Genomic DNA, 17,317 nt, shown 5'->3' with positions numbered 1-17,317 from the left:
TTACTTATCCTCTGCTTGGCCACCCGCGTCTCCGTGACCGCTGTCTTCAACTCTAGTAGCTTCTTCCATCAAGTTGGCCGGCTGCGCCCCGACCTGGAGTTGAACCCGGGCCACATCTATTGATTCCTGATTCTCCAGCCTCGACCCTTCATCCTCTCCAATTGTACCTCCAAGCGCCGCCAGCCGCGTCCTTTCTCGAATCCAGGCTGGCGGAAGACCAGGTCCGCTGTCAGCGTTGCCGTAGTCACTCTTCTTAGTACCTTTAGGCCATCGTCCAGGCCCTCGCCCAGTTCCACCCGTCTTCCTACGCGACGATGACGAAGAGCTCTTGGGCCGGCTTGATGTTGGCCGTCTGACGCTGCTGCTGCTACCGGCCGGCCGTCGTGGTCGCGAGTTATTACTGTTGCTTCGAGGTACCGTCGGCCGCGATACGCTTGACCGCGGCCGATCTGCACGACGGCCTCCAGGAGGCGGGTACACCTCGAATCTCGACGGCGGAACATCCCTGTACAGCAGCGTCCAGTTGTCTAGGGAAAGCTGATCCAGGTCGGCCTGTGTCGCTTGAACTTCTTGGTATGTCTCCTCATGTGCCGCTGCCAAGCCGCTGTCGCCATTTGAGAGGTCGTCCTCGTGTACCTCCATGGATTCGTAGACCGCCGGCTGCACCTCGGCTTCATCCAGTTCATCTCCTGCGGTATCCTCATTGGTTGAAGGCGCACTTTCAATCGCCATGGCCTTCTCTCCTGTTCCCTTGATAGAATTGCCATTGACAGCAGGTTCATGTTGGGGGAGAACCGAGACTGCTTCCTCAGCCGGCTTCTGGGCTTCATCGTCTTCGCGGGGTGCAATGGCACTGATAGCTGGGCCAAGTTCAAAGTTGGTAGCATTGCCTCGGCCCATGACATACGGAGTCCAAGTCAGCGCGTCCGGATTCAGCTTGACATAGTTCTTGCGCTCCCACTTGGAGATATATTCGGTGCAGTACGCAAGGTCAATTCGAAAAGCGTATAACTCAGTGTGCGGGTCGCGGACGAGGCACCGAAGACCCTCGAGAGCCGAAATGACATCGTCGGGTGTCAAGCCCGTATCATCAGACATCTGCCGGACACTCAAGCCATGAGCAGCCGCCTTGGCGTCCGAGATATGATCCAAGAGATAACGGCAAAGCACTAGCCTCCAGTAGTTGCGATAAGAAACCAAGCCCATGTCAGAAAGTGGTTTTTCGGGCGATCCTGTCTTGCGCTCGACACGAGTAAGCAGATATGAGAAATCTATCAACAAGTTGCCGTAGCCTTTTCGTTGATGGATTGGTAAGGTCAAGATGCAGGACACATTGTTCTGGCTGCTCGCCCGCTTCTCTTTGGAAAAATAACCAACGAAATGATAACCGAGAGCATCATACTCACACAACACATAGAAGAGGAAAGGCTCGACGTCGTAGTAAAGTGTTTTGGATCCGAGGAAGAGCTTGGCCAGCAGGCAGAGATTCTGGCAGTAGACTGGATTCTTTCGGCCGTCAACCTCGAAAACAGAAACAGAACCATGTCGGTATATCTCGTCGCCCGGAGGGTGCTTAGCCGGACACTTGAGTTTGTGACGCCAGGCTACATAATCTGAGTTCATGTACTTGAGGCAGAACTCGCAAATGTACAAAGTTCGGTTCCGACTGTACTCTTCGGGGTAGGGTGCCGCATACCATGTGTCGATTTCCCAACCGCCGAAATCGATGCACTCGATCTGGCTTGCCGGTTCAGCATTCTTCTTTGTCTTCTTGGCAGGCGTTCCCAGGATAGCCTGAGTACTATGAAGACGAGCTCTCCAGACTTCTTCCGCCTTTTGTTTCGCCTCGTCGAATCGCCGACGGTCATCATTGGCAGGCATCGTTCTGGACGTGTCGGCTTCTGCTTCGCTAAGAATCCCTCCGTACGGCTTGGTCTTCATTTCATCTGTCTCGCGATCATAGAAAGAGTAGAAGGGGTGTGAATAGTCTGTCGCAGTGAAAGTTGATGGCACAACCGTTGAAACACCACCACGCGACGAGGCACCATCTCTCCTATGCGATCTCTTCCGATTTGATGTTGCTTTTCTGGACAAGACGCGGCGAAGTGAGGATGGCTTTATGCGCATATGGACGATTGTTGAGCGTTGGCGACGGGTAACGACAACAGCCTGGGATTTCCTAGCGGGATTCAGTCGCAGCTTGCGGCGGACGTCTTTTTCTGCAGGACCGTCAGACGCATCCTGGTTCGTTGTCAAGCCATGGCTGGTCTCTCGATCCTTGGAGGCATTTCTGCGACGTTTCCGAAGAGACATGACCATTTCATCCGCCTCGACGGAAGAGGTTTTTCGCTTTCGAAGAACGCGTGATCCATCCATAGGGTCGCCGTCTAACAGAAGCTGGCTGAAGACCGAATGAGAGTCAGGCTTCGCGGGACCCTTCTGAGGAGGAAGCAAGTCGCGCGCCACTTGAGATGCCGTTGACCTCCTCGAAGAAGGCGACAGCTCAAGCTCGATCTCATGCTCGGGCTCAGGTCGATGAGAAATATCGGTTAAGGCCGCGAAAGACGGTTCGTCATCGGGAGCAGCACATTCAGGGCACTTCCACTGCTGAAGATCTTAAATACCGTCTTGTCAGTGCACCTGGAATACTAGGCAAATTAGCTAAGGAGCTTACCGGTGAGCTGCTTTACAACATTGGCTTCTCTGGCGCAATGTTGGTGTGCTACACAATCAGTCAGCTTCGTGGTTCTGCCCAAAGACACGCCTGGCCACTCACAATTTTCGCCACAGACGACACAGCTTAGGTACTCCTCAAAGTCCTCTCCAGGATCGTTGTCCTCGTCTTGCCTGCAGAACATGCATGTGTTGGGCGCGGCGTCCTCAGAGCCTTCTTCCTCGTCGTCTTCTTCGCCCCCAGCAGCGTCTTCCCATGCTGCGGCACCGTCGGACTCGTTTCCAGACTCGCTCTGGGAGTCCGAGTGCTCGCTGTCAAGCTCTACCTCATCATCGGTCTCCCCTGGTCGAATCTTGACAGCACCAACGCCTTCAGCCTCATCTTCTTCGATATCTTCCAGAAGACTACTGCTCCGACTTCGCGCGCCTGCTGAGGCGTCATCACCGTCGCGCTCCATAGGCGCACCCATGTCCTCCTCAGAATCGTTACCCATATCATCGTCAAGAGACGCCTGAGAGAGATCGCTGGCCTCGTCTGTGTTTTCGCCCATCTCCAGGTCGTCTGCCAGGGCACTGACGGATCTTTGCTCGTCCCCATCGCCAGAAGCGTCTGAAAAGCCGTCATCGTGGGTATTCGGGTTCGTCAACGGGCTCTCAGTACTCCCACGACCATCTTCGACAGCATCTCGGACCGCCGATTCATGCTCAACATCCTCATCCGACAGAATAGCGTTATTCTGAAGCTCCTCTTCTGACAACACCGCACTTCGTTGCAGTTGTTCTTCGGTAAGATGCGCACTCGCCATTTTGTCGCACAACGCTCGTTACGGAGGCTCGTTCGAGACGGAAAGTTATTGTTGCGCAACACGTCCACAAAGAACACAATGTCGGTTCCCACAGCCCATAGCTACCCAGAGGAGAAAAGGTGGCTAAGGCTGGCGGTGAGCTCGGCGATGTCGACGCGTTTGGCTCGTTTCGTTTGATGCGTCGGGTCGACTGAGCGCGCGCGTGGGCGATACACCAGGGATACGAGCGATCCAGTGAATATCAGAATGGTGCTTGATATGAACGAGAAACGCTTTGCGCGGGGTGTTGACGTCAATCTATTTCGTCTGGGATGGCATTGAGTATGCAATTGGTATCTCCAAGATGCTAGGTCGAGTTATGCGCGAGCGAAGGGGCGACACGTTGGCGACTCAACCGCGAGCTACCACCTTGAGGTACTCGCCGGCCTGTTCCCAAGGGATGCGACTTAAGCAAATGAGAGCCTACCTTAGGTACGTATGTAATTTGGGCAGGTACCTGTGGTAGGCACCTGCCTGGCCTGGCCCACTGTCAGGTACAGTGGGCGCACTTTTGCACAGTGCTACTTAGACAGTGTAGTGGTATCCACATCTGATGTCCATGACCAGTCAAAACGCTTCTAATTGAGTTTGATGCCAGGACAGTCACGTGGTGCCATTGATCTGGACCAGCCGCTGGTTAAGGTAACGACGGCAGCGACTTCGTCGTCAACCAGTGTATTGGATTGAGCTCAAGAAGCCGGCACTCTGCAACGCCGCATCCCGCCATCGACCTCGATCTCGGCTTCGACCTAGAGCCGCGACAGCCGCAAGCATTTATTTCGCTACCTGCCTCTTCCTTCTTTGTACACAGGAAATTAATTGAGCATCCTTGACTGGAAGGTCACCGCGACAATGCCTGTTCCTTTCGAGACTCTGATTCCCTATGGAATCATGGTTGCCGTGAGAGCTACCCATGCTTACCCAGACGCGGACATTTCGATCATACCTGCAGACGCTAAGATCAGTCCAGATGTTTGGCATTACCGGCACCGGCTTGCACGTCATCAAATACGTCCAGAATGGTGGGAAGAAACCTCGTTGGGGGCTGGATCAATGGGACAGAGTGAGTATTTTCTCCTGCGCGCCTCGCCATGACCAACGCTAACCAATCGGCCTGCAGCAAAGTACGCACCGTTCCGAGATCATGACTTTTCCTTGCAATCGGCTTGATATTTAACCTTCATTTCCACTAGTGATGGATCGCGACCGTCGACTTACGGGCGACCTGCGAGGTCAAATCGACAACGCCGAAGCGCCTCCAGGCTTCGAACTCAACAACCCTTGGAGGGTAAGCACACTCAGGGAAATCAAGTTCGGGCATCGCAGCTGACAAAGGCACAGTTAGAGAAGCGTTTCTCGTAATGCACGGGATGATACCAAGAAATGTACTCTATTTCAATACTCGGGCGTATTCTGACAGCCTTGGTCATCTCGGCCAAGGAATAAACCTTCTTCTTTCAGTTAAATATGGGTGTGCCAGCCTCACCGATTTCTCCTGTCCGCGATGATGGGTGGTGCACATGAAGAGGGGCGCATATGATGGCAATTGCCTCTGTTTTATATCCGGATCTCTGCCTTATTCTTATTGAGCCCGTCTACCAGGAGGCAGGCCTGGCAGACAGCCTGACTTGACATGTAACCGCATCTCTCGCAACTGCCCAGTTTCTGAAGGGGACCGTTCGTCGCCGCTTGCTGCGTTGAGGGCTTCGGCTGCCCAACAACTATGTCTGCGTGGGGTTCCTTCTTTCCGGCTACCGCTGTCGTGTAGTCTGTTACCAGGTCTGCATCATCTGTAGTCTGGCTCAATTGTGCGTCCAGCCGAGCGATCTCCCCCTTTGACCCGTTGCCATTTTGCGAGCCGCAACCACTGGCGTAATCGTCCTCGGCAATCCGACCAGAGTCGCCCTTGCACGCGCATGAGTTGCTGGATGCGCCGGCAACGAGTCGCCCCATATCCTCGCCGCTCCGAACTATGTCCAAAATCGCGCTGGGACGCACCCGCTCGAGGTTCTTGATCAAGGTGCGTGCAGTGCCTCGAAAGGCTTCAGGACTGTATATGCATTCGGTGCTGAAGTAGTCGAGTTTTTGGTGATGAGCATACAACACTATCTCCTTCTCGTACGAATATTTCAGCGGCTTGCTGCGTTTGACGTCACTGGAATCGTCGCCAGTGGTGATGCTAGTGCTCCGACCAAGGCGAGGTAGATCGCCTCTCAAGAGGTTCATGAGAATGGTCTCAGCAACGTCATCGGCATTGTGACCGGTAACAAGATGTTTGATGCCCAGCATCTTGGCGCCACGATCCAGCGCCTGCCGGCGGAAGACTCCACAATACGTGCAGTTTCCTTTCTTGCCGATGGTTTCGACAACCTGGTCCATCGTCCAACCATACAGCTGGTCGTAGCCTACGACGGTCAGCGGCATGTCGTACTGGACAGCATTCCTCTTCACCGTCTCCAGTGAATCGTCTCTGTAGCCTTTGATTCCTTCGTCGATACTGAGAAGCACAAGCTCCAAGCCATAGCTATACCGTTCGTTTAGGGTTTTAAGCACATTTGCCAGTACTGTCGAGTCCTTGCCACCAGATGCGCCAATGGCAACCTTCTCACCGGCAGCGAAGAGAGCGGAGGACACTATAGTGTGGTGTACCTCCTCCTCAAAAACCGATATGAAGCAGGCTTTGCAGAGCTTCTGGTGGTTCTTGGGCCGCTTGACAAGAGCACGCTCTGTCTTGCAGTTGGCGCAAAGGACAGGGGCCATGATGGCGATGAGCTGGGGCGCAGCTAATGCTGACAGTTATGAGCGTGGCGAACTCTTTGCTGGCCCAAGCCAGAGGCGCCGAGTGAAGGAAAACCCAGCTTCTTCAAGCCGCGAGGAAAGCTGGCCTTGTGATGGAATCCGGTAAAGCGTTGCGAGAAAAGCAAAAATCCACCTTTGATTGAGAAAGGAGTAATTGGGTACGGGCAATTCGTCAACAGGGAAGGCAGGTAAGTACCTTACCTAGCGTCGGGTACTCAGAAAACCGGCACCTCGGTGAGCCTTCGGTCAGAGAACCAATCGGAGCAACACAAACCTCTGACCTGCACCCAAGGTAGGTACCTGGCGGAGCCAGGACGGGCACCTCCAAAAACGAGCCTCTGGTAGCTGGGGTGAACGTCACGTGGTGATAGCACCCCTGCAGCACGGACTTCTCTCAAGCCTTATCACAAACCCCAGCTAGAATTTTTTTGTGCCCTAACTCCAGCCCACACTCCGAAGCAGACCTTTTCTCGTCTCCGCCATCCTGAGCCTACGCAGCGTTGTGTCGTCCCTCATCCATCCCCCTCCACGGCAGTATCACGACAACCGACAAAATGGTAAGTGCACACCGAACGTCGACGCCTACGTTTGCCCTCGTGGCCAGAACATCCAATGTCGCCTACGCGCATTGTGATTATTCCATCCGCCCGCCTGTCCTTGCGGTGCTGGCACGCACACATCGCAGGACGGTGTGATGATGATGATTTGGCTTGAGCGGACGGCAGAGGATTGATTTGCCGTGAGGCGTCAATGCTTCTTGCCGTCCTTCTCTTTAGAGTTCAGGGAAGACACAAGTTGATTTGAACAACTCGCTGATGTCTTTCTTTCTCAATGACAGCCTCCCAAGTCCGGTAAGAAGGTGGCACCCGCCCCTTTCCCTCAGGGAAAGGCTGGCTCCAAGAAGGCTCCCAAGGTCAGTACCAAATTCACAACCCCGTCCGCTTAGCTCAGTCAAGGCTGACATCTTTCCCAGAACCCCCTTCTTGAGCGCAAGCCCCGCAACTTCGGCATCGGCCAGGACATCCAGCCTCGCCGCAACCTGTCCCGCATGGTGAAGTGGCCCGAGTACGTCCGTCTCCAGCGCCAGAAGAAGATCTTGAGCATGCGCCTCAAGGTCCCCCCTGCGATTGCCCAGTTCCAGCACGTCCTCGACCGCAACACTGCCGCCCAGGCTTTCAAGCTCCTCAACAAGTACCGCCCTGAGACCAAGGCCGAGAAGAAGGAGCGTCTCGTCAAGGAGGCCACTGCCATCAAGGAGGGCAAGAAGAAGGAGGATGTCAGCAAGAAGCCTTACACTGTCAAGTACGGTCTCAACCACGTCGTTGGTCTTATCGAGAACAAGAAGGCTTCTCTCGTCCTGATCCCCAACGACGTTGACCCCATTGAGCTGGTCATTTTCCTGCCCGCTCTTTGCCGCAAGATGGGCGTCCCCTTCGCTATTATCAAGGGCAAGGCCCGTCTCGGTACTGTTGTGCACAAGAAGGTGAGCAACTTCCAAATCGTGGTTGCTGAGACGCTAACCAAGGGCAGACCGCCGCTGTCCTCGCTGTCACCGAGGTTCGCTCCGAGGACAAGAACGAGCTGTCTAAGCTCGTCTCTGCCATCAAGGACGGCTACATCGAGAAGACCGAGCAGGCGAGAAAGCAGTGGGGTGGTGGTATCATGGGTGCCAAGGCACAGAAGCGCACCGAGAAGAAGAGGAAGGCGCTTGAGACCGCTATCAAGGTCTAAGGAGGACGAATACCCGGACTGCTTTTAGTGCATTAGGAGACTAGGCCACTGGAGGTTATCGGATTACAAAAATTTGGCATGGCGTCGGGATGACTATTCATTTGGGTTTCGGTTCACGCTTCAGGTTTTCCCTTCGCATCTAACTCTGAGGACTGAAAAATGTGTGTCGTGTGTCCTGACCAGATTCCAGTTCGGGATGCAGATGATCATGCTCGTTCATCAGATGTGCCCACGCATACGTGTAGTAGCATCACCCAGCGCAAGCAATAATCCGAGCCAAATGTTGTGTATCAGAACTTATCAGGTTGTCGGCGGGATCTCCGCCTGCCAAAGCGATGACGTGAATCATCCAGCTCATTATTACGGCTTCCTAACTGGTGCGCATGGGCGACAGTCGACGAGAAAACCAAACACTAGTACACTGTGGCGCAACTCTCTGTGAGGGTTGGTCGGCGGCAGGGGTTAGAGCCGAACGAAATCACTGTATGCTCGTAGAAGATCCCCTCCAGAGTACTATGGTATGCACATACGGCGTCAGCTAGGAATTTTGGTACGCCACGACACCGGAATCCTTTCTTTTTCTTTCTTTTTTTCTTTCCCTTGTCCGATTCTGTCTTGTGTCCTCTATAGCGATACACTGCCTGTTCCGACGGACATTCGTAGCCATTAGAGACAGGGTCAAGGCTGCGTTGTCCGGTGTCTCGTGTCTGAATTCCTTCCCGGCGTTTGCTTTTGCGGGCTGGAAATTCAGAAATAGGCAGGAGTTTGGCTCCTCCTCACTACCACTCATGTTGTGTACCGTGAGAACCGAGTAAGCTTGCTCTGTGGTTTTGCTAAATTGGCCAAACTTCCCCAAGGACGGGATGGTTGCGCTCACAGTGACAGCTTGAACTTGTCCAGGGGCCGGGGTCACTTTGGCAGTTACCTACGCACTGCGGGGAAGGTTCTTCATGTACTACTCTTCTCGCTCTTCTGCAATCCCGGTATGTCGTAACCTTGAGGCAGATAATCCTTGCCCACTACCCCCGTCAACACACTGACCGGCTAGATTTGGGTGTCTCTAAACTAGGAAAAGCGGTGCCCGGGACTGGCGGGGCAGACAAGCTCACAGCACATGGAGGGACCACAGGTGGCAAGATGTACTAGGAGTATGTATATAGCAGTAGGAGGCAAGATCAAAAGGTGAGGTGGGAGGAAGAGAGGTATTTGGAGCACCATGCTGCATTGGAAGCGTACACATTCTATTATGGGTACCTCTTCAACCTGGTAGCTTTGGCACTTCTAGATGTGTCGTTTCAGGGTGGGGGAGGCCCCTAGCCCGGCTTTACGTCCGCTACTCTGATCAGTCACCGTATGCTTCAAGTAGGTTACTGAGCAACCATGGATGGGTTAGATTCAATGCTTGTGGCCCACGTCAGCCTGTGTCGAAGATCAAGTCCGTCATTGTGTGCAGGCCAAATATGAGCCGGGTAGTCAGCCGCCCTTTGGCGGTTTCGACACACTCTTTCAAACCTGATGTGGCAATCACAAATACGAAGGGTTTGCATGCAAGCCGACCGGGGCATTTGACGCCCAGAACGAGCACGCACTTGACTTGTATCCGAGCTGCTGTCTGGGGATGGTACTCGATCAAAAGACGTTGGCAGAGAAGCCGAGAGACAAGACGAGATCTAAGGCATGAGGAGCATACGGAGCAGCAATGCTGGGATAGCAAAGCTTTTGCTCGTGCTAAGGTGTCTTGAGCGACTCGTCGAGTCTTGGCTCCGTTTGATTCTGTATCTAAAAGAAGCATGCCCATCCCCTGTTGCATCTACTGTTGCTGCTGCTATTTGAGAGCGAAGCCAGCTGGGTTCCTTGCGATTCGCTGTCTCTGCAGTTAGCTGTACGGAGTGACATTCTCTAGTTATATTATCTGCATGCCCCCTCCTCTCCCCTCCCCACCCAAAGCCATCGTTGTACGCATCACTTTTGCTCATCTTCGCGACTGTTGCGTGGTAACATCTTGCTATTCTCTGCAGGATCTGTCCTCATCGCTCTGGCAGCGCTTTCTGGCAAAGGCGCTTCTCCTTGCCCCAGTTCATCTGTCAGGTTTGTTCTGCCTGTCTCAACCGATCTCGTCTTATTGGATCACCTCTCAGTCGGTCCGCCCCCTCTTCCCCAACATCCCACGTTCGGCTGCATGTCTCTGCCCATGTTGATGCAAGTTCCTACTCTCAGCGCAGCCGGCTACCATCCCTTTGCATGCCACATGAGTGATCACTTACACACGCACGCTGTATTATACACAATGCCTCCTTCTGACCACCGGTCCTCCCGTCTTCTCCGCTCATCCAACCTGCTGCGACACCCACCCTCCTTCGGTTCCTCCGCTGAAGACTCGGAATTTAATGGCAGACGCTGATTATCCCAGTCCTTTCCAGTAAGTGGAACGACGATTTCACGAGAAATCTCCAGGTCACACCACGGCGCTCGGCATCCGCCATAACTCGCAGCCCAGTTATATCTCGACCTCCCTCCCGACTACCCGCGTCCCATAGTTTGGCTAGCACCGGCTGTGTGAGAGCCGCCTAGCCTTCTCCAACGCCGAACCGCAGGATTTCCAGTTGTTGCGACCGGGAATCCACTGCCCCAGAACCCCCTTCATGCGTGAGCTTCTCTCGACTCCAGTGTGAGAGACCGAATCCGTCATCTGGAGACCGGCCCGGTTATCTTTCATTCCCCGAGAGATATCTAAGCAAGTGGTTTTCAAAATCACTCAGTCGAGAAAGAAGTACAGCTTTGCAGGTCTCAGCTAGCACTTGGAGGGCGGAAACCATCTTACTATCCATCCTCACCAGCTCTACATCTGCCTCTTCGGGTCTTCACTGCTCCCATCGTGGTTGGGTCTTTTCACAGCACTACTATCACTTTCTCTTCTTATTCAATCGCTGAGACCTCAAGGATTTTGTCGCCATGGCGTTTCAAGACCGTAAGTGCTGTCGATGCGGGCAAACGATCAAAATAGGCGCCATCGCTGGGAGCTAACACGGCTTGTCGGGTGCAGAGAACAAGTTCTTGTACGCGTTGAGCTCCAACCAAGCTTGGGCTGGATATAAGTCGCATCAGAACCCAGCCTTTTTCAAAAACTTGGCAACAGGACAGTCCCCTTCTATCCGTAGGTTCTCCCTCGCTATACCCTTCTTTGTCTGCTCCTCTCTCCCCCTCTTCCTCGTCCAGCTGGAAGACTCTACCCGGGTGGTCTACTGGTGCTGTTCCATTTCATTAGCTGACGTGCGATGAACAGTGTGGTTGGGATGTTCCGACTCAAGGGTTCCGGAAACGACGATTCTGGGTCTGCAGCCAGGAGATGTCTTCGTCCACCGTAATATAGCGAATATCGTTGCTCCAACGGACATTAATACCTCAGCCGTCGTTGAGTATGCCGTCACACACCTCAAAGTCAAACACGTCGTTCTCTGTGGTCATTCGGCGTGTGGTGGTGCCAAGGCGGCATTGGGCGATTCCCGCGTTGGAGGTGTGCTCGACACATGGTTGACACCGCTGAAGGCCGTGCGGGCTCAGAATATCGAAGAACTTGCCGCCATCAAAGATGAGGATATACGCGCCGTCCGCATTGCCGAAATGAACGTCGAAGCTGGCGTCCGAGTTCTCATGGCCAACTTCGCTATTCAAGAGGCAGTAAAGGAGCGTGGTCTTACAGTTCACGGATGTCTTTATGACATTGCCAGTGGCCGGATCAGAGATTTGGGGTTTGGTACACGCGGCGTAGGGGGGAGAGGCATGATAGCGGACGGCGACGAGGAGATTGTTCGCGGCAAACATGCTCAGCTGGTTTTCCGCGATGGAGACGCCTCAATGCAAGTGCAATGAAACAGGAGAAGAGAAAATGGAGTGGGGGAGGGCGTATATACTGCATAAATGAGATGTCAGAGTCGTTTCTCTCCGCCTCCTTTCCTTTATCAACACTTGCGGGGAGGATATGGCGTTACTTGAGAGACCGCCTAATTTAACTGTGTCTGCGCGGCTAGATTTGCCGTGTGCTCAATACCCGTGAATTTTAAGATAGCTTTGATCGAGGACGACTATGAGTTGCGATGATCAGGGACGATGATGAGAACGACTACAACGATGGGAGAATGATAATATTGAGCATAGAGGCGACTAAAGATGACGCCGACGACACAAAGAGGACGGACGATGTCGCGTGAACCGACTTAAGAAAGCTGGGTGAGGCAGTACGTCACGTCAAGGAAGCATGCGTTAGTGTTTGATTCGGAAGCTCGACCATTATAGCCGAGCATTTTAAAAGAAGCGTGTTTGATTTCTAAACGGCTGGCAACTTGTCGGCATGTGCGTCCTAGCCCCATGCACGGGGAGGAAAACACAAAACAAAGAAGACCGTAGGAGTGTCATGTCCTATATCTACCCGTACGTCGACACTCTCGAGTTGGTGAGATCCTCAAGTCGTCTCTGCCGTTGCCAGTACGCGTCTTCTCCGCGACTTGCAATTCATGCTCAGACGTAGAGCGCATGTATCTCGTCACTGTTCAAGCTATTTAACCGTAGACCAGCTTGAAGAGGTCGTTGAAAACGAAGTAGTTGCCAGTGGGATCGCGCATCAGCTGGAATGCCTGGGTGTAGTTCATGGGGCGTTGCTCCTCGTCGACCTTCATGGTCAGCAGTTAGCTAGCTGGCTCAAGTTGGCCGAACGCCAAAGAAAAGAATCGCGTGCTTACCAAGAGCTGTCCGGTTACCAGGATGACGATGCCGCCTTCGAGCGAGGGCTGTGCGTCGAGCGTGGAGACCTGGTGCTTGACCTTCTCGAAAGGAAGGGACTGCGGTGTGAAGGAGTGAGTAATCAGGTTGCATCGGAGAGCCACGGAGGCTCGGGGGCACTCGCGCGAGGGAAAACATACCGAAAGCTTCTCGACAATGGCGTTGGCGCCCAACACAGAAGCGGACTCGAAAGTCAGCATGGACTGGTCGCGCTGTTGCTACCGTTAGCTTCGAGGGCTCGAACGACCGATTGAAGGAGCAGAATATCTCACGTAGAGGCTGGCGAGTCCTTTGCGGTCTGAGTCGAACTGGTTGTAGTAGAACTCGATGAACTGCTCTGTTGATTTGACGGGGCTGATCAGTTTTCTGGCCGATTCAGGTTGGGCGTCGCGAGATCCAGAAGCATGGTCAAACTCGTGACCGACCAGGAAAAAAACCTACTTGCGACCTCTTCGAAATCTGCGTCGTCCCTGTTAGCTACTTGCCGTAATGTTGGAAGACACCGCGCGATGGGAGAAAGCAATGGATTGAAGCTTGCAGGCGCATCGCAGCGCATTAATTCGAGCGCGCAAAGCTTGGAACCCAGAGGACAACGGGACTTGAGGGGGGGGAAGTGTCTTACTAGAAGCCATTTTGTCCGATTCCGTGGGTTGATTCCGTGGGAAGCCAAATACGTAAGGTAGGTTGACAATCGAAGCCAGGGTCGAAAGACGTTTATGTACGACGAGACGTCTGGTTCACTTTTTGGTGGTGGGAGCTATCGTCAGGCTGGAAGAAGAGGGGTGAGTCTGCCGTTGGTGGGTGAGGAGAGGGGAACGCATACAGAGGTACTTACAGGGGCCCGAAGCTGCGCAGAGGACTGTAGGCAAGAAGTGTGTGCCCTCACCGCGTGGATTCGCTGCGATGGCACCGCTGGAAACTGCCTTTTGAGGTACCTACCTCACCTACCTAGCGCAGGTGGTAGAGCAGAGCGTTACCAACTGGAACCTAGTAAGTAAGGTAGGTAGGCACCTGGTGGTACCTAAGGTAGGTACCTAGGTAGATATACAGTGTGCCCCACCAGCAGGTTAAGGCCGAAGCTCTTGTTGTGTCTTTGTCGCGGTGGGCAACGACACCCTAGGCAGGCCAAAGTGACGCACTGTGAGGGCACTCCTCTGCGATATGCGATTGAGATGGGCACTCGTATAGATGCATGTGCTATGCAATACTCGAAAGATGTCGCTTGGTCGTGTGGGTCGTTCAAAGCTGGGTCTTCCTCCAACTACAAATTTTCTTCGTGGATTCGCCGGTCACAACGAATCTTCTTCCTCACTCAACCACATAGCCAAGTACCAAGATGTCGCAAATCGTCCAATTTGGGTTGGGCTTCGAGCTTATGTTTCTTCTTGCTCATGGCTGCACTAACCAACGATTCAGCTGTTTCTAGCCGTCTCTCGGTTTGAAAATTCTGCTCTTCACACTAGGTAAGCATATTTTCCATTCCTGCCCTGTTCTCCTGCCTCCCGCAGCCCGCTACGATGATGATTATCTCTTCTTAAGAACGGCCAACTGAATTACCATGTTGATCCAAACTATATCAAGCTCAACAGTCTGACTGTAGCTCTCTTGCTTTGTTTTGAGAAAGTCACCTGCCTGGACAAGACGTGCTGACAATACAAAGACAGTTTGCAGGCTGATTGACAGGATACAAGAGGTCAAAGTTGGCGGCGGGGCGGGTAAGGAAACCCCAATGTCACAGACTGCGCCAGCAGTGTTTGCGTAGTCTTTGCGTAGCCCTCCTCGCACCTGTCCACATTTGTTAGAGTACATATTCCGTTCGCAATGCCATTTTTCTTATATCAATCAGTGCCAGAAAGTTTTCCTCTAGTTCGTCTGCAAATGCAATGAACCCACGCCTTGTCTCTGTGTGATGCACCCAACAGCAGCGCCTCAGTGAATGTATATCAAAGGAGAAGCCGGGACTAGCATGAAGCCGCTCGTATACGCGTGCTAAGATGTCCAAAACAAAAGCGCCATATTCAAGGGGCTTACGCAGAGGACTGCGTTGTATCCTCCTTTAACACGGTTTTCACATGTAAATACGTGTATTCGCGGACTCTGAAGGCTAGCAGCTCTCATGTCGGTTTGACACTCTAATTGCCAGCGCAGCCATCCAATAGGCGTGACATTGTTCGGCCCAAGCAAGCCAACTGGCACTGTACCTTTCTCTAATCTGCCAGTAGTCGCCATTTGACGATCCATTCGCCATCTATACGATACAATTGTTGACCTTCCTTGTGTGGCCAAGTTTGGTCCTTCGACGACTGGCATCGGTCCTCGGCGCATGCCTTTTGGGTACAAGCGAGGCCGGGTCGTCTACAGTCTTGTACGTCTTTTAATTCGAGGCAGTGAGCTTCACAGTTCCTCCTCTTCGTCCTTTTCAGTCGAGGCGGACGGTACTGTCGTCTGTGCTTGCTTCAAAATTTCACCGAACCCGGGGTTAGATCCAGGCGGCAACAACCCCGCCGGTTCATTTCCCGAGTTAATGCTAGGGCGGTGCTTCTTCAATGGGCTACCAATTGTCGATCGCACCGACTCATCAGTGCCTGTTGCCACTTGACCATCGCCGCAGGTTGCCGTCGTCACAGAAGAGGGGCCAGCGAGGCTAGAAGAGGCATTATTGCCTCCAGCACCCGCAGACACAGACCGGTCTGGCTCAGCTGAGTGTGCCCTCTTCAACTATTTATACTTTGTTAATGGATCGAACTGAAAGTCGGAACCAAACGAGTACTCACATGGATGCGATTTACACCGTCGGCAAGCTCCCCCTGAAACTTAACATCCTCGGGGGCGAGTTTGTTATCCACATCCTTTTCATCGATATCTTGCATCTTGCCAATGAGCTCGTTCTCGTCGTCTTCATCGTCGCTGTCGTCGTTGAGAGCTCCTCCGACATTGCCGTTGCTCTTCTTGCGAGCCTTCCGTCTTTTAGCGGCCTCCGTGTCTTGGTCTCTGAAAGCAGAGAAACCAACTGTACCCGAGGGTTTGAGAGGACCCAAGTTGGAAAAGTCCAACTGCCCTGACCGCCTCTTGACTGAACTGGGCGTTGTCTGTGCTGCCTTGGAGGAGGCAATGATGCCTATCTTTTGCAATTGGCCTAGGAAGGATTAGCAATTCATGAACCAAGACTGAGAGCCACCAAGGCATGACGCTCAATGCAGGACGGGGTGCAATTACGTTCTCCGCGGTAAAAGAAAGTGAAGGAAGCGTAGGGCTTGTCCGGGCCGTCGATCCCCGTTACAGTTTGCGTGCTGATGGTTTTGGGGTCCAGCGTCTTGGGTTTGGCAAAGCTTGTTGTGTGCTCAACATCTGCATCAACGCCTGACTTTCCATTGCCCTGATTCGAGGCGTCGGCGTCGTCGTCGTCGTCATGAGCGTCGAATTGCGGTGAATATTCACCCTTCTTGATCTCGCCGGAGGCCAGTACCCGAAACATGAGCACTTTGATTTGTCCAGTCGCCTCAGGGATTTCGTCGTCATCGGACAGAGAATCAGAGTCGTCTTCGCCAAATACAGCTTCGACGGGGGAGCCGTCATCAGCGCCATACCGAAGGGTATCTCGAGGTCCGTTGGGCCCTTCCTCCATCTGCATACCGGTAGACTCGGTTGCAGCCTTTTGACGCCGACGACGTTTCTCAAACTTTTGCCGGCGACGCTCCAGCTTCTCAGCCGCATCATGGCCTTGAAGGTCCAAGCCATTTAGCCAACGCTCCAGTCCAACTTCGCGAAAGAGGAACTCTCGCTCCGCCAAGCCGCCGCCCTCGGAGTCGGGAACCTGTACCCAGCGACTGTTCACCCATGTTTCTTCGCCCGGCCTCAGCAGCGTTGCAACCTCCTCCTTAGTTCTGCCATCAAAATAGATGTACGCTGCTATCGTTTCGTTCTCGGAGTTGGTCATGGGGATGTATGGGTTGACGACGCCGGAAAACTTTGACGGCCCATGGGCGACGGTTGGCAGACCGCCGACGAACTGGGGCTTCGGGTAAGGGTTGCTTTCGTTGGGCTTCGGCGTCGAGTAGGGGATGGGCAGGCCTGGTGTCAGGAGGGTGATGGAAATGGCGAACTTTGCGGGCTCCGGTTTGTTGGATTCAGGGTTGATGTTTGGCTGTGGAACGGGAATGTAGGTGCTGATGCGGGACAAGCGCGACTGTTTCTGCATGCCATACTCGGGGAGAGGTGCGCCGTTTGCGTGTATGCTCACGGCGATGCCCTTGAAGCAGGGCATGTTTGAGAGGGATATCGGTCGCGTCTGGGCACGTACTCAGTTGCAAGCAGATATCGGTCAAGGCTGTCGTTGTTCGGACAGCAGATTGCGCCAGCGGGATTCGGTCGTTCGCTGGATTCGGATGTCGGCGGCGTGAGGGGCAAGAAGCTGAGGCTCGCAAGAGAATGAAATGCGAAGAACGGAGGGAAGTAAAGGGTAAAGATAGGAAGCATGAGCCGAAGCAAGAACG

At 53.5% G+C, this 17,317-nt stretch overlaps 7 protein-coding genes across 7 annotated transcripts; 3 read left to right on the top strand and 4 right to left on the bottom strand.

Annotated features, from left to right (window-relative positions):
* On the bottom strand, positions 1 to 3,479 carry GCG54_00014911 (Histone acetyltransferase mst2; the record flags this gene model as incomplete). The annotated part of the gene is made up of 3 exons (XM_045414732.1): positions 1 to 2,615; positions 2,675 to 2,722; positions 2,777 to 3,479. 3 exons carry the CDS (start codon positions 3,477 to 3,479, stop codon positions 1 to 3), a joined length of 3,366 nt encoding a protein of 1,121 aa, XP_045260854.1.
* An 891-nt stretch (positions 3,480 to 4,370) lies between these two features.
* GCG54_00014910 (uncharacterized protein) lies at positions 4,371 to 4,695 on the top strand (the record flags this gene model as incomplete). The annotated part of the gene is made up of 3 exons (XM_045414731.1): positions 4,371 to 4,418; positions 4,471 to 4,581; positions 4,639 to 4,695. 3 exons carry the CDS (start codon positions 4,371 to 4,373, stop codon positions 4,693 to 4,695), a joined length of 216 nt encoding a protein of 71 aa, XP_045260853.1.
* Positions 4,696 to 5,075: 380 nt separating this feature from the next.
* GCG54_00014909 (Cytoplasmic tRNA 2-thiolation protein 1) lies at positions 5,076 to 6,278 on the bottom strand (the record flags this gene model as incomplete). Its single annotated transcript, XM_045414730.1, has 1 exon — positions 5,076 to 6,278. One exon carries the CDS (start codon positions 6,276 to 6,278, stop codon positions 5,076 to 5,078), a length of 1,203 nt encoding a protein of 400 aa, XP_045260852.1.
* A 593-nt stretch (positions 6,279 to 6,871) lies between these two features.
* Positions 6,872 to 8,048, top strand: GCG54_00014908 (60S ribosomal protein L8-B; the record flags this gene model as incomplete). Its single annotated transcript, XM_045414729.1, has 4 exons — positions 6,872 to 6,874; positions 7,156 to 7,230; positions 7,291 to 7,800; positions 7,848 to 8,048. 4 exons carry the CDS (start codon positions 6,872 to 6,874, stop codon positions 8,046 to 8,048), a joined length of 789 nt encoding a protein of 262 aa, XP_045260851.1.
* Positions 8,049 to 11,000: 2,952 nt separating this feature from the next.
* GCG54_00014907 (Carbonic anhydrase) lies at positions 11,001 to 11,918 on the top strand (the record flags this gene model as incomplete). Its single annotated transcript, XM_045414728.1, has 3 exons — positions 11,001 to 11,016; positions 11,092 to 11,293; positions 11,357 to 11,918. 3 exons carry the CDS (start codon positions 11,001 to 11,003, stop codon positions 11,916 to 11,918), a joined length of 780 nt encoding a protein of 259 aa, XP_045260850.1.
* A 686-nt stretch (positions 11,919 to 12,604) lies between these two features.
* On the bottom strand, positions 12,605 to 13,189 carry GCG54_00014906 (Nuclear transport factor 2; the record flags this gene model as incomplete). Its single annotated transcript, XM_045414727.1, has 4 exons — positions 12,605 to 12,715; positions 12,785 to 12,883; positions 12,965 to 13,036; positions 13,097 to 13,189. Coding segments are annotated over 4 exons (375 nt in total), but the record flags the coding sequence as incomplete, so codon positions are not given.
* A 2,029-nt stretch (positions 13,190 to 15,218) lies between these two features.
* Positions 15,219 to 17,088, bottom strand: GCG54_00014905 (uncharacterized protein; the record flags this gene model as incomplete). The annotated part of the gene is made up of 3 exons (XM_045414726.1): positions 15,219 to 15,542; positions 15,599 to 15,960; positions 16,041 to 17,088. 3 exons carry the CDS (start codon positions 17,086 to 17,088, stop codon positions 15,219 to 15,221), a joined length of 1,734 nt encoding a protein of 577 aa, XP_045260848.1.
* Between the last annotated feature and the right edge of the window lie 229 nt (positions 17,089 to 17,317).

This window comes from Colletotrichum gloeosporioides (genome assembly GCF_011800055.1).
Source record: "Colletotrichum gloeosporioides strain Lc1 chromosome Unknown consensus_66, whole genome shotgun sequence".
Classification (NCBI taxonomy): domain Eukaryota; kingdom Fungi; phylum Ascomycota; class Sordariomycetes; order Glomerellales; family Glomerellaceae; genus Colletotrichum; species Colletotrichum gloeosporioides.
Note: the sequence above shows the minus strand (reverse complement) of the source record. Positions and strands in the feature narration are given on the sequence as shown.